The 13,259-nt window shown below is 49.8% G+C and overlaps 1 protein-coding gene across 1 annotated transcript in view; it reads right to left on the bottom strand.

Moving 5' to 3' along the window:
- Window positions 1–157: 157 nt before the first annotated feature.
- Window positions 158–13,259, bottom strand: part of LOC124864110 (caskin-2-like) — a 60,731-nt gene continuing 47,629 nt past the window's right edge. The window contains exons 11-22 of the mRNA XM_047358740.1: window positions 11,006–11,123; window positions 10,181–10,354; window positions 9,595–9,669; window positions 7,365–7,495; window positions 6,891–6,957; window positions 6,573–6,697; window positions 5,755–5,865; window positions 5,503–5,604; window positions 5,287–5,425; window positions 3,544–5,208; window positions 2,555–2,834; window positions 158–2,470 (exon numbers count right to left, since the gene is read on the bottom strand). Coding sequence (XP_047214696.1) covers window positions 2,374–2,470; window positions 2,555–2,834; window positions 3,544–5,208; window positions 5,287–5,425; window positions 5,503–5,604; window positions 5,755–5,865; window positions 6,573–6,697; window positions 6,891–6,957; window positions 7,365–7,495; window positions 9,595–9,669; window positions 10,181–10,354; window positions 11,006–11,123 — 3,084 coding nt within the window. The 3' untranslated portion in view covers window positions 158–2,373. The remainder of the gene's footprint in view (window positions 2,471–2,554; window positions 2,835–3,543; window positions 5,209–5,286; window positions 5,426–5,502; window positions 5,605–5,754; window positions 5,866–6,572; window positions 6,698–6,890; window positions 6,958–7,364; window positions 7,496–9,594; window positions 9,670–10,180; window positions 10,355–11,005; window positions 11,124–13,259) is intronic.

Below are 13,259 nucleotides of genomic sequence, written 5' to 3'. Positions count from 1 at the left end.
TCTCAGCAGCAGGTTCCTGCATGAGGTCGATGGATCCAACAATGCTTTAGAAATTCTAGACGAACAGACTGATAGAAAACCCAATTACCTCTGAAGGCAACATTTGAATGTGGCTTTAGCGCATAAATGGCGCCCTCTGCTGGACAACAGGAACATCTCCGTCCTCTAACTTTATTTTCATGGTGGCTCAACAAAGCCCAGAGTTCAGTAAAGACAATTTAAACAGTGTAATGAGCTTTAAGTTACAATTTAGACAACATAAAAACACTTTCCTGTGACTGTTTCACAATAAAAGCTTTCTCGTGTTTCATCTGTAAAGTCCTTTTAAAGTAAAGCAGGATGAGACATGTCAACAGAGAGAAACTGGACCGAACCATTCCTTTCTATGCTAATGAGGTCACGTGATCCGGATCACGTGGACAGACCGACCAGATTGGGGCGGGGCTACAGCATGATGAACACAAACAAAACATTTCAGATTTAACAACAGAGATGATTCAGTGAAATATTTCAAAAATGAACTGTACAAAGCTTTGGTTCAGATCCAGCTCTGCTGTATTACACACCTTTAGATTACTCTCATTTAAATACTAACTGGGATAAAAGAAATATCAAAAATAGTTTGTATAAACATGTTCTGATGAGCCCAGCTTGATTCTGCTCCCTTTTATCCAAACGAGTCACTGAAGCAGAGCTGGTTCCGGGTCAGGTCGTAGAAAACGGACTCCTTAAATATCAGAAATATAAAACGGTTCAACACCGAGACAGAAGAGCTGAAATTACTCGAGAGCATCCCGGTTCTGTTCCAGTAACCAGCTGGGTTCGTGCGGTAGGCCTAAAGAAAGAGCTGGATCCAAGAGTAGCTCCATGAAAGTGTTTCTGCGCCACAAGAGGGCAGCAGAAACAAGCCCTGTGAGTCAGAACAACTGTTTGCATCCATCATTTAATTTTTCTATTTCGTTCAGATAAAATGTTTGTTGGACTGAACCATCAGTTCACTCTTTTATGCTGCATTTTATGCTGCATTTTATGCTGCATTTTAATCCATGATTAGATGCTGTTCAGATCAGTTTGACTCAGTTATTGTGGACATGTTGCTGGTGAACTCAGGTGCTGAAACCAGCAGGATACACAATGTCTCGTGCTACTGTGATGTTCTCCAGACTCCAGACAATCATCCTGGACCACAGGGGTCACTTATGAACAGAAACCACGGCTACAATTTAGCAGGGTTGCTGAGCAACAGACCACAATGACATGTCAAGCTAAAGTTCCCAATGATCTTTTTATAAACTTCAAAAAATATACAGAAAGAAGCACAGGAGCAATCCACACAGGAAGCTTAAATTCAGGAACGTACCAGAACCTCCAGGTTCTGCTTCACAAACTTTCCAGGTGTTTTATTTAATATTAGCAGGAAGGTTAGTGTCTGTAATCTAGCTACTCTTTGATAAACACAGGATCTGACCTTTCACCTGCCTTTTTCAGATCACTGCGGATGTCTTCGTCGGACTTTAGGTTCATTACAAACAAACCTTCTAAATACCGAATGTTCTGATGAGCTTTACTGTTTTTATCGTCCAGTTTGTTTATACGAAACCTGCCGACGGATTTCTGAAGAGTTCCTTCTGAGACGAGACCAACAAAAGATTTTATTAGATCCCTTTCAGATTAAATGTTTGGTAATGGGAAGTACTGTACCCTGAAATACTGACCTGGAACCAGAACCTTAAACAACATGATGAGGTCTGGAGAGCTGCAGTCTGTTATGTTAAAGCAATACCAACGTTGGCCTCTAGATGGTGCCATACTGACGAGGGTGTGTCCTCTACCAAGAAGAAGCAACGTTAGTGTAAAATGTTTTACGTGTTGAACTGAAACATGATGATAACTCTCACCGGAACGTTTTTTTGGAGCTCTTCATGGGATCCAAGGCTACTTTAAAACCTCAGATCTTTCAACAGATTTTCCTAAAGAAGAAACAAGGTCGCTTGCTGGTTCTGGCTGCTGGAACTGGGCCTGGGCTGCAGGTAGCATGATATAAAACCATTTCACTTCCTGTTAAAGTATTAGTGTCTGCAGTAAAATATGGATCTGCTGAGAAGTTTCTCCTCACATCGACCCGCTCTGGCGGAAGCATCTCATGCTGCACCAGCAGACGTCCGATTCAGGCGCTGGATGAGAAATGTAAGACCGGGTCGATGCAGTTTTTGCTGGAAGCACCACAGAGTTTAAGTGCTGCTGTTCTGGCTGAGGATGCTCCAGATGTGCAGCTTGAAGTAGGTGGGGACACAAGTTGGAAGATCTCTCCATTTTCAGCCTGGGCTTCACTTCCTGAGGTTAAACGTGATGTTTTATTTTAAAGAAACGTCTTTAGTCCAACATGGCATCCAGTTGGTCGGCCAGGTCGTCAAACATGTTGCCAATGTCATCCAGGATGGTCCCTGCTGACCTCACAGTGCTCCCCCTGCTGGTGAAGCAAACAGATATTGAAACAGACAGAAAACTACAGGAGAAAAATTGTCCAGATGAAACAGAAACAATGAATATTCACCCCTCAGAGCTATCATCCTGGTTCAGCTTCTTCTCTACGGCTTTCAAAGCTGCTGCAAGAGAGGTGCTGGTCTGATCCAGTCTCTGCTGGACCTCTTCTGTGTCACTAGAAGACTCGGGGGTGAGACTTGAACCTAAAGGACAAGTGTGATGTCTCCTGGCAGCCAAAGAGGGACTGTGAGGGGCCTGAGGAGCTGGTGATGCAGGCCTGTGGGTGGGTGAGGAGGCAAAGGCTACACTTTGGACCACACTGATGGTCAACATGGGAGAGGACCGTCCTCCTGAAGAAAATGGAAATAAGAACAGCTGAATACCAACAGGTGTCAATGCAAGTGCAACAGGTGTCAATGCAAGTGTTAAAGAAGACCATCGAGTCCTAATGAAGACAACTATGTCTGAACGTTTCATATTCAGATTATCGAATCACACGTCAAGATATAAAAATCCTTACAGACACTGTTAAACCTCACGGTTAGGCTGAGAAGTTCCAAGAAGTGACTAGAAAAATCCCACCAAGGAAAGCGAGTCCCAGGTTAGGACTAGGATCATCTCAAATAAAGAGTGTCGTGTCCTGAGACAAGACGGGTCAGTTCTAACTGAGATCATAAAGCCTGAAGTTCAGACAGAAAGTCCCGAGTCAAGAGTGTTAAAAACATACAAGCATCAGTTTGAATATAGTTTATTTAAACAAGTTTGTCTTAAAACACCCAAAGAGACAACCAGCAGAAGGTTGAAGCCCTGCTGCTCGCCTCTACGCAGCCATGGATTTATGGAGCTACTCTCTGTACCACCAGTCAGCTCCTTGAGTATTTCTACCAATGGTATGAAGGCAACCAGAGAAATGTTCCTTAGAGGATGCTCTGAACTTTCTTGAACCTTCTGTGGGCACCTAGAACTGTTGTGAATGCACCAGGAGGCTGCTGCCTTCAGGGGACCTGCTCTCTCTGGTGTGTGTGAATCTTAGATGTGATTAGAGTGTTGGTTTCTCACCCTGAGCAGCCAGCAGACTCTGGCGAACAGGCTTCGGGGTGATGGCGGGTTTTGGTGAGAGAGGAGGTTTAACAGGAGACTCTGCAGCTGGAGTACTGGGCCTCTCCAGACTGGCCTCACTGATTCTCAGATCGACCTGGTCCTGGTTCCTGGATGGAGGCCTGCTGCCACCAGACTCTGACCCTGATGCTCCGACTCCAGCTCCTGACCTGACGGGGGAACCCTCACCTTGCTCCTTGTCTTTGAGCTTGTGGCGTCTCTTCACGGTGTCAGACTCTTTCAGGTTAAACTCAGGAACCTCAAGAGTCTTAGCTGCTGGTTTGTCTGGTGGCTCCAGCACGGCCTCGGCCCTGGGTGGACCTGGAGCTTTGGGTCTCTGTTTGATGGTCAGGTTGCCTTCCTCAGCAAAGGGGATGCATTCGCTGGAACTGTTCTGGGGGGACGAAGATCCATCCAGTCCTCGATCCTTCAAGTCTTCTTCCTCAGAGTCAGATTTCAACCCTCGGTCTACCTCTGTTCTGCTGCTGGTTTGACTGGGAACACATTCGCTCTGAACTTTCCTCCTCATCTCTGTTGCCTCTCTGGCCTCTGAAGACTCCGCTCCCTGGGCAGCACCATGTTTGTGTCCTGGGCTGCCCTCCAGAGAAGCGGAGATGCTCCTGACGCTCCCCGGGCTGTCGGTGACCACGCCCCCAGAGGACGATGTGGGGCTGCTGTCGCTCAGCTCGCCGCTGGTGGTGCTGCTCACTGAGCTGAGTCTTTTTGGTGGGGGAGGAGGGGGACCTTTTCTACGGGCGCGCACGGCGAACGACTGGCTGCGGCCCACGCCACCGCTCTTCTCTGCGTTCGACTGTAATCGAGCCAGTTGGCTGCGACCGGGCTTCCGGGTCAAAGTGGCGTAGGATGGAACATTTCCTGTAGGAAGCGCGAGGTCGTCATCGTCCTCATCCGGCTCTCCGTCTGACAGAGCGTAGCGGGTCTTGCTTTGAGTGTGCTTGTTAGGAGGTGTCAGGGTCCTGTGGTGCTCAGATCGGGAAGATCTGTTCAGGTCGGTGGAGCCACACTGAGAATGCAGGTAGCTGAAACCTTTCAGAGCTGGGGAGCCATGAGGGGAGTTACTGCGGGACCCAGACAGTTTGGGTTTGGCTGGGATAGCTGGGTACTTGAACACCGTTGCCATTCCCAGAGGTACCTGTTTGGGCAGCGGCTGGTGCTGCAGGGGTCGCTGGTCCCAGCCTTCAGGCAGATTCCTCTCCCTGGCCGGGCTTCCTTCCAGGCTCTCCTGGGACCAGCTGTGAGGATTGATGGAGGCAGTGGGAGGCTCCTGGGAGCGACCAGAACCTCTGGAACGAGTGTCGATGCTCTCCTGGCTCTGGGACATCCCCACAGCATTCTTGATGGCAAATCCCTCCTCACAGCCTCCATAGTGGCTAGCCATAGCTGTCTGAAGCTCTGTACTCAGCTCGCTGTCCTGGAAAGTCACCATCATGGGGGTGTGAGGAGAAGAACATTCACTGCTGGCATCAGGAGACTCAATGGTGACCAGCTGGAGGGTTCCTGGGGCTTTACGCCGCAGCGTTACTGAGCTGGAATCAGCCTGCTGCAGATTGGCCCTTTGAATGTCACACAGCTTCTTCACTGCTAACATCAGCTTCTTCTGGTGGCCTACAGCAGAAATGGAACCGTCAGAGAGAGTTCTCACAGGAAAGCTGAGATTAGATGGAGGTTCTGAAGCATCCTCACCTAGCTTGATGATGCCAATCTCCTGCAGGTCCTCCCATGTGAGGTCCTTGACGATGCTGATGGAGTCATAGCCGTTCTCCGACAGTTTTTTGTGGTACTGCGGGAGGCCGATGGCGCTGAGCCACTCTCCGAGGTCCGACTGTAAGGAGAGGGTGATACGGGTCAGAATACATCCAGAACGGCAGCAGACGCTGACTCCTGCAGACAAAGTCTTACAGGTATGTACTCTGGAAGCCACTCTGGGATGTTCAGGTTGTTGATCTCCATGGAGATTTTCTTACGGTGTCCTGGTTTGGTGACTCCGATGGCAGTCAGATCCTAAACAGGAAACGCATCAGGAACAGGAAGTTGGTAGGAGCAAGAACATTATGATTCCAGGTTCTCTGGTGCTGTTATGCACTGGGTCATAATCGGGTCAGGCCTTTTTAACTTTCTGAATGGATTGGACCTGCCTTTTAGTTTATTTACCTCAGGAGTCATCCGGCTGATGGTCGGAACGTCATATCCAGCATTCAGGAAGTTCCCGGTGTACTGCTGCAGCTGGAACTCACTGAGCCACTGGTAGATGGCCTCTGCATCCTGACACACAGACACAGTCATGGAGGTCAGACTCATCCTCTTATTTATTCATCACTTTGAAATACAGATTTACGTTTATCTGGGACTATCATTTAAACTGATTAAAAATTAAAAAGACAAACATCAGGATGTTTCCTAAAATATTCATTCCAGAATATTTTTAATGGTTTTATATTTGAAAAATAAAATATTCATTATATTTATCCTCCATTATAGCTTACAGAAATATTTGGAAAAATAAACCAAATTAAAATTAAATAAATGTAATAAAAATAATCACTATATAATACAAAAACACATTATAATGGAATATGTAAAAAAAAATCTTTTCATTTTCCTTGAAAGTTTTCTTTAAAATCATAGAAGAAAATTCATTAAATGAAAATAATTTCCTTTTAGGGTTTATTCAACATTTATTTCATGATTCTGATCACGTTCATCTCTTTGACTCTTTTGGTTTCTGCCAATTTCTGCTTTGTTTAAAAGACGTTTTTAATTTATCCAGGACTTCTCCTCTTCTTTCAGGACTGTGTCAGTGGTAGGAGACCCTGGGATGGACCCAGAACTGGTCCTGGAATATTATGGGATCCTAATGGAGCAGCTACCTCCATGACCAGAAGGATGAATGATCTTGTCTCGTTATGCAGAAGGAAGCTCCTCATCATAACTTTGCTGTACATGTGAACATGTAGCATCGACCCGTTTACCTTCCCCTCCAGAAGCTGCTGGGGACGAACAAACTGTTGCGTGAAGCTCGGCTCTGCAGGACGCTGCACCGTCACAGTCTGCCTCCTGGGGGCGCTACCTGGAGGACAGGAGGACAATTCCTGGACTGAAACACAAAGTAATTGTAGAGTTCCCTGAAATGATCTGAGTTACCGTGGTGGAGCAGAATGCCTGGACTGCTTTATTTATGCAAGCAACTGTACTTTATGACTTTGGTGCTGAGTAACTCTCTATTAGAACAGAAAAACGTCCTCTCCCACTAGTTTCCAACAGTTTAGGAAGCAGCAGAAGAACCGCACCTGCAGGATTCTCGGCCTGTTTGCTGTGGTCTGCAGAGTGTCCCGGATCAGCAGCAGGGGGCGCCAGCTGCACAGAAATATAAACTGACGATCAGCAGAGTCTAGCTGAAGATCAGAGAAACTAATGCAGAAGTTTATGAAGTTGTGTGAAAATAACCAACATTTGGAAGAAATAACTGATTTATTTGCTTGATTCCATCTGTGAAATGATTTATGAACTTATTGGTTCAGAACAAGTAATTTACTCCCACATGAGGACCGGTTCAGCAGATTTGGACTCATCTCAGGTTTTTACAGGCTTCTCCCTAAAGAGCTGTACCTGCAAACAGGCCTGTTTGAACAAGCATGAGCTTCATCACTTCATCACCTCTTGTGGAAGATCTGTCTCCTCATCTCCAGTAAACCAAAACTGATTCTGGATCCACTTTGCTAAAAGACCAGAGGAATCTGCTTGATGTTTCTATGATAAGGTACCTTGCTGTCATGGTGACCAGCGTTGTGTTGGTGTCCGTTGGGGGCGCCGTTGCTCTCAGTGCTCTGTCCGCTGCCGGCGCTGCGAGTGCTGCCCACACTCCCGGTGCTTCCCACGCTGTTCCTGTCTCCGGCTGGAAACACAGTGACATAAACAGTAAACATCTGCAAGGAGTCGGAGCAACAGGGCGGGTCGGCGTCAGGCTGGAGGGGTGCAGCTGGGGGGAGGTCTTTATCTAAAACAAGCCTGCGAGGCTGGTGATGAGATGCAGGGGAGCACGGCTGCTACAATGCAAGCAGCCAGTCTTGATCATCTGAAGGTCTTCAGCCCTCGTTCGTCACTTTATGAAACAAAAACACACTACTTCCTGGCCTTGAGGATTGACATGCAGCAGCGTCTGTTGTGCAGCTACATCACAAGACGACCTGGTGTCGCCCCCCTGTGGCAGCAGTGAGGGATTGCTGTTAGCATGAGGCTCTGATTTCAGCGTGCAGCAGTACATTTTGGACCTGACACACCAAGACCACCATTATTTATCCTCACCAGGAGCTTCCAGTCTAAGAACTGACTCAGTTCGTGTCAGCTTGGTTTGGTCTTCAGGTTCTGCACCCATAATGTTAATATGGAGATCAGCATAAAAACACAAAACAAGGCTGTTTGAAGAGTAGGATGCCCTCTCCAGTCCTATGCTGTAAGCTGTCTATGTGGTAGGGTTTGACTCATCAAGAAAGGTCAAATGTAACAATCTAACTCAAGGAGGAGAACATCCCTTCTCTCATTTACTCAGGCGACTGATTGGTTGACAGGTGGTGCCTTCATATGGGTTGAAGTTACCATGGTTACAGACCCAGCTTCATGATGCTGAAAATCCTGAACTGAACCTATTAACTCACCAAGACACTAATTCAGCCTCATAATGCCCAGAGTGCAACTGAAGTGATCAAAGAACATGACCTTGAGGAACACCTTTGTTAATCCCAACCTACCTGATCAGTTAACCATCACACAAAAACACGAGCTGACCTAGATCTGAAGGTTTTTACTCGAAATATGTTATAGTTTGGAGAAAAATATCTGAGTTTTAGAAGGACTAAGTTGTCGACAAAAAAATCATCTCAAATCTCTGAGTTTCCATGAAGCGCAAAACAAGACATCCTGCAGTTTGAAATAACTGGAGATGTTTTGGCCATCCGGCTGAGTACGCTACGCTACCACTCGTGACCAGCTGCTTCAAGCAGTGTGTCACATATAAAACAGTTTGATATGGAGACTTTGTCCCGCTGAGCAGTTTATTGTGTGACACGGCGTATGCGGTCGTATAAGTCCGGCTGACGTCCGACTAGGCGTCCGCGTAGTCAAGTAGGCTACGTCCAACTGTGTGTTGCCCTCAACCTGTAGCCCAAAAAAAACAACCGTTGAAGGGCTCAGTCTATCGTCGATGGTCGATAAATTCGTCCAATCGCCCAACCTTACTTGCTAGTTCTCCAAGGGTTTCGAGAATGTGCAATCGTCCCTTGCAAGGTTTTGGGGGTTTACAACCATGATGGCAGGATATCCATGATGTGGGGTCAGAGTGCAACTGTGTGGCTCTATGATCAAGAACTTGAAGCAGGACTGGACTTGCTGGCCTAATGCCAAGACTGCGACCCAATCAGAACCTCATAAACTCGGCTGACAGCGCTACAAGCAAGCTATTGCTTCATGGTGGCTCCTGTGAGCATCACGCTCAACCAAGATCCACCAATACCGAGCCACCATCAGACCCACGCACACAGGAATCAGTGCTGGAAATTGGGGTGCATACTCCCAACTTGAACCCAGTCTTGGCTGTGCTGGTTGCTGGGGGATCATATCTACAGATGGAAGCAGAGGCTCATGGATAAAGTCCTTGGAGTTAAGCGAGGACAGAAAACAGATGGAAACTGTTTAATGAGAACTAATATTGTAGCAGCTTCATTGCTTTACATTGAAGAAGGTTTTCTACATGTCTCCAGCTAAGCTCTAATAAGGTGAGGAGATCATGAAGAGAATAAGTTGGGTCTTCATCTTGTGTGAACAGACTGTCAGGATAGGAGAAAATCTAAAGTGACCTGAGATAAAGTGAGCAAACGTAGCCTCAGGTGTGTGACGTTGGACAATTTGGTCTCTGGTGATCTTGGTGTGTGAAGCCTGAATGCAGAGTGTTGAGCTCAGCAGCTTTAGGACGGAGGCTCTTGTTCAGGGAAGTCTTACCGTGGCACGAGTCCCTGAGGACCCAGATGTCCTCAAAGGGACATCCAGGCTGAGACAGGTGGCTCGAACACAAACCTATCAGACACAAAGATGGACCAGGTTCTGTTTGGGACTGAGGAGGTACCACACAGGGGACAGATTCTGGTTTTATCAGGACATTTGTTCTGGAACTTTCTCAGTGGAGTTTAGTTAGAATTTAGTTATTAGTATCATTATTAAAGATATTATTTAGTTTCAAATGACAGTGTTAAGATGATTTAAAGTCACTGAAAATGTATTCTCCACAGAAAAGTCCAAACAGTTATCTGGGACAGAGATCAGAACCGGTCAGCCCGAGGAGAACCCTAAATGTTCTCTCACTGTGTTACCGTCACACGGAGCAGAGTTTTTTCCTGCTGAGGACGCCTTCAGTGATGTCAGAGGTGCCAGGACGCTCGCTGGGCGTGAAACGGTTACACATGAACTTCAAAACCACATCTCCAGGAACCGACCCGAAGTTGAACTCCAGCCTCAAGCCGGAGAACCACACCTTGAAACACTTTGTGAAGCTGCAGCTCTCTGTGTGTGTCCTGAGTGTGTGCCGTACCTGTGCAGGTAGTCAGGCCGTTGGAGAGCGGCAGAACCACGTGGGTGGGCGGGGCATACAGACTGTAGGAGTCGTCGGTGTGGGGGGCGGAGCTTAGGCTGGAGGAGAGGGGGGCTCTAGACAGGAGCTGCTGGCGCTGGGTGGGCAGAGAGGCGTGCCGGGAGAGGGTGCCCCCTACAGGGCGAGAGAGGGAGGAGGAGGAGGAGGAGGAAGGGGAGGTTATCAAGCTGATGGTTAGAGTGAGAGTTCAGTCAATATTCAGATAGAGTGATGGAGGCAGCAAGGAGGAGGGAGGAGCATGAGATGGTACTGAAGCAGCTGGATTAGTTCCTCACTGAGACTGACTGAACAGAGGACGTCCAGAACCACTGAGCCCAGTCTGCTGCAAACTGATGCACAAAAAGTACCAAAAAGATTTTCCAAATTCCAAGAAATAAATTTATGGTAAACAGTAAAAACATGCTCTTTGAGTCCTGAGGTTCATGGATCAGAACATTAATCTGGTTTCACCATGTTCTCACCATAAATTAAACCAAACTGTGTTCTGAAATGGACACCCAGCCACAGAACCAGGACACATCCGGGAGAAAACCAGGACAAAACCATAACATCACCAGCATAAGACAATAAAACAGTTAAAAACCTGCATAAAACCCAAATATGAACAAACTGAGACAGGATAAGTCCAGATAAAGCTAGGATAAATCAGAACCAAGCCAGAATAAAACCAGGACAAACATTTAAATACAAAACTAGAGTTGATCTGCCTGCAGACTGAAGCACCAATATCTGAAGCTCAGAACCATCAGCGGATGTCTGACTGACCGTTCCTCCTGCTGATCACCTCCACGATGGACGGAGGGAAGAAGCCCACTCTGTCCGTCCCCCTCTGGCTGTCGTGGATGTGGCCCTTCCAGCGTCCATCCAGGTGCTGCTCCAAGACCTGCAGGGGGCGACACAGGACAGCGAGGGCTTGGTTAACGAGGAGTCCTCGTTAGTTCTCCTTCAGATTCAGGGTTCGATCAAAGCTTTGAAGAGAGCAGGGACCATGCTCTTATATAATGATCTCAGCAGACATCAGTGATGTTTAATAAGTTCCTGAATAGTCAGATCTGCTCCAAGCAGCGATCTCAACATCCTGGGATGGATGGAGGGAGGGATGGAGGGAGGGATGGATGGAGGGAGGGAGGGAGGGATGGATGGAGGGATGGATGGAGGGAGGGATGGATGGAGGGAGGGAGGGATGGAGGGAGGGAGGGAGGGATGGATGGAGGGATGGATGGAGGGAGGGATGGATGGAGGGAGGGAGGGATGGAGGGAGGGAGGGATGGAGGGAGGGAGGGAGGGATGGATGGAGGGATGGATGGAGGGAGGGAGGGAGGATGGAGGGAGGGATGGAGGGAGGGAGGGAGGGATGGAGGGAGGGAGGGAGGGAGGGATGGAGGGAGGGATGGATGGAGGGAGGGATGGAGGGATGAATGGAGGGAGGGAGGGAGAGGGAGGGAGGGATGGATGGAGGGAGGGATGGAGGGATGGAGGGAGGGAGGAGGGAGGGATGGAGGGAGGGAGGGAGGGATGGATGGATGGAGGGATGGATGGAGGGAGGGATGGATGGAGGGAGGGAGGGATGGAGGAGGGATGGATGGAGGGAGGGATGGATGGAGGGAGGGATGGATGGAGGGAGGGAGGGATGGAGGGATGGAGGGAGGGAGGGAGAGATGGATGGAGGGATGGATGGAGGGAGGGATGGATGGAGGGAGGGAGGGATGGAGGGAGGGAGGGATGGAGGGATGGAGGGAGGGATGGAGGGATGAATGGAGGGAGGGAGGGAGGGATGGAGGGAGGGAGGGAGGGATGGAGGGAGGGATGGATGGAGGGAGGGATGGAGGGATGAATGGAGGGAGGGAGGGAGGGAGGGAGGGAGGGAGGGAGGGAGGGATGGATGGAGGGAGGGATGGAGGGATGAATGGAGGGAGGGAGGGATGGATGGAGGGATGGATGGAGGGAGGATGGATGGAGGGAGGGAGGGATGGAGGGAGGGAGGATGGAGGGATGGAGGGAGGGATGGAGGGATGAATGGAGGGAGGGAGGAGGGATGGAGGGAGGGATGGATGGAGGGAGGGATGGAGGGATGAATGGAGGGAGGGAGGGAGGGAGGGAGGGATGGATGGAGGGAGGGATGGAGGGATGGAGGGAGGGAGGGAGAGATGGATGGAGGGAGGGAGGGAGGGATGGATGGAGGGATGGATGGAGGGAGGGATGGATGGAGGGAGGGAGGGATGGAGGGAGGGATGGATGGAGGGAGGGATGGAGGGAGGGATGGAGGGATGAATGGAGGGAGGGAGGGAGGGATGGAGGGAGGGATGGATGGAGGGAGGGATGGAGGGATGAATGGAGGGAGGGAGGGAGGGATGGATGGAGGGAGGGATGGAGGGATGGAGGGAGGGATGGATGGAGGGATGGAGGGAGGGAGGGAGGGATGGAGGGATGGAGGGAGGGATGGAGGGATGGAGGGATGGATGGAGGGAGGGATGGAGGGAGGGAGGGCGGGATGGAGGGATGGATGGGGGGAGGGATGGAGGGATGGAGGGAGGGAGGGAGGGATGGATGGGAGGGAGGACGGAGGGAGGGATGGAGGGATGGAGGGAGGGAAGGATGGAGGGAGGATGGATGGAGGGAGGGATGGAGGGATGGAGGGAGGGATGGAGGAGGGGGAGGGAGGGAGGGAGGGATGGAGGGAGGGATGGAGGGATGAGGAGGGAGGGCGGGAGGGATGGATGGGATGGAGGGATGGTGAGGGAGGGATGGAGGGAGGGAGGGATGGATGGAGGGAGGAGGGAGGGAGGGAGGGAGGAGGAGGGGAAGGAGGGAGGAGAGGAGGAGGGGAAGGAGGGATGGAGGGAGGGAGGGATGGATGGAGGGAGGGATGGAGGGAGGGAGGGATGGAGGGAGGGAGGGAGGAGGGAGGGATGGATGGAGGGAGGGATGGAGTGAGGGAGGGATGGAGGGATGGAGGGAGGAGGGAGGGATGGAGGGAGGAGATGGAGGGATGGAGGGAGGGAGGGAGGGATGGTGGTGA

Source organism: Girardinichthys multiradiatus, chromosome Y (assembly GCF_021462225.1).
Source record: "Girardinichthys multiradiatus isolate DD_20200921_A chromosome Y, DD_fGirMul_XY1, whole genome shotgun sequence".
In the NCBI taxonomy this organism is placed as follows: domain Eukaryota; kingdom Metazoa; phylum Chordata; class Actinopteri; order Cyprinodontiformes; family Goodeidae; genus Girardinichthys; species Girardinichthys multiradiatus.
The sequence above is the reverse complement of the archived record's forward strand: the minus strand, read 5'-3'. Positions and strand labels throughout refer to the sequence as shown.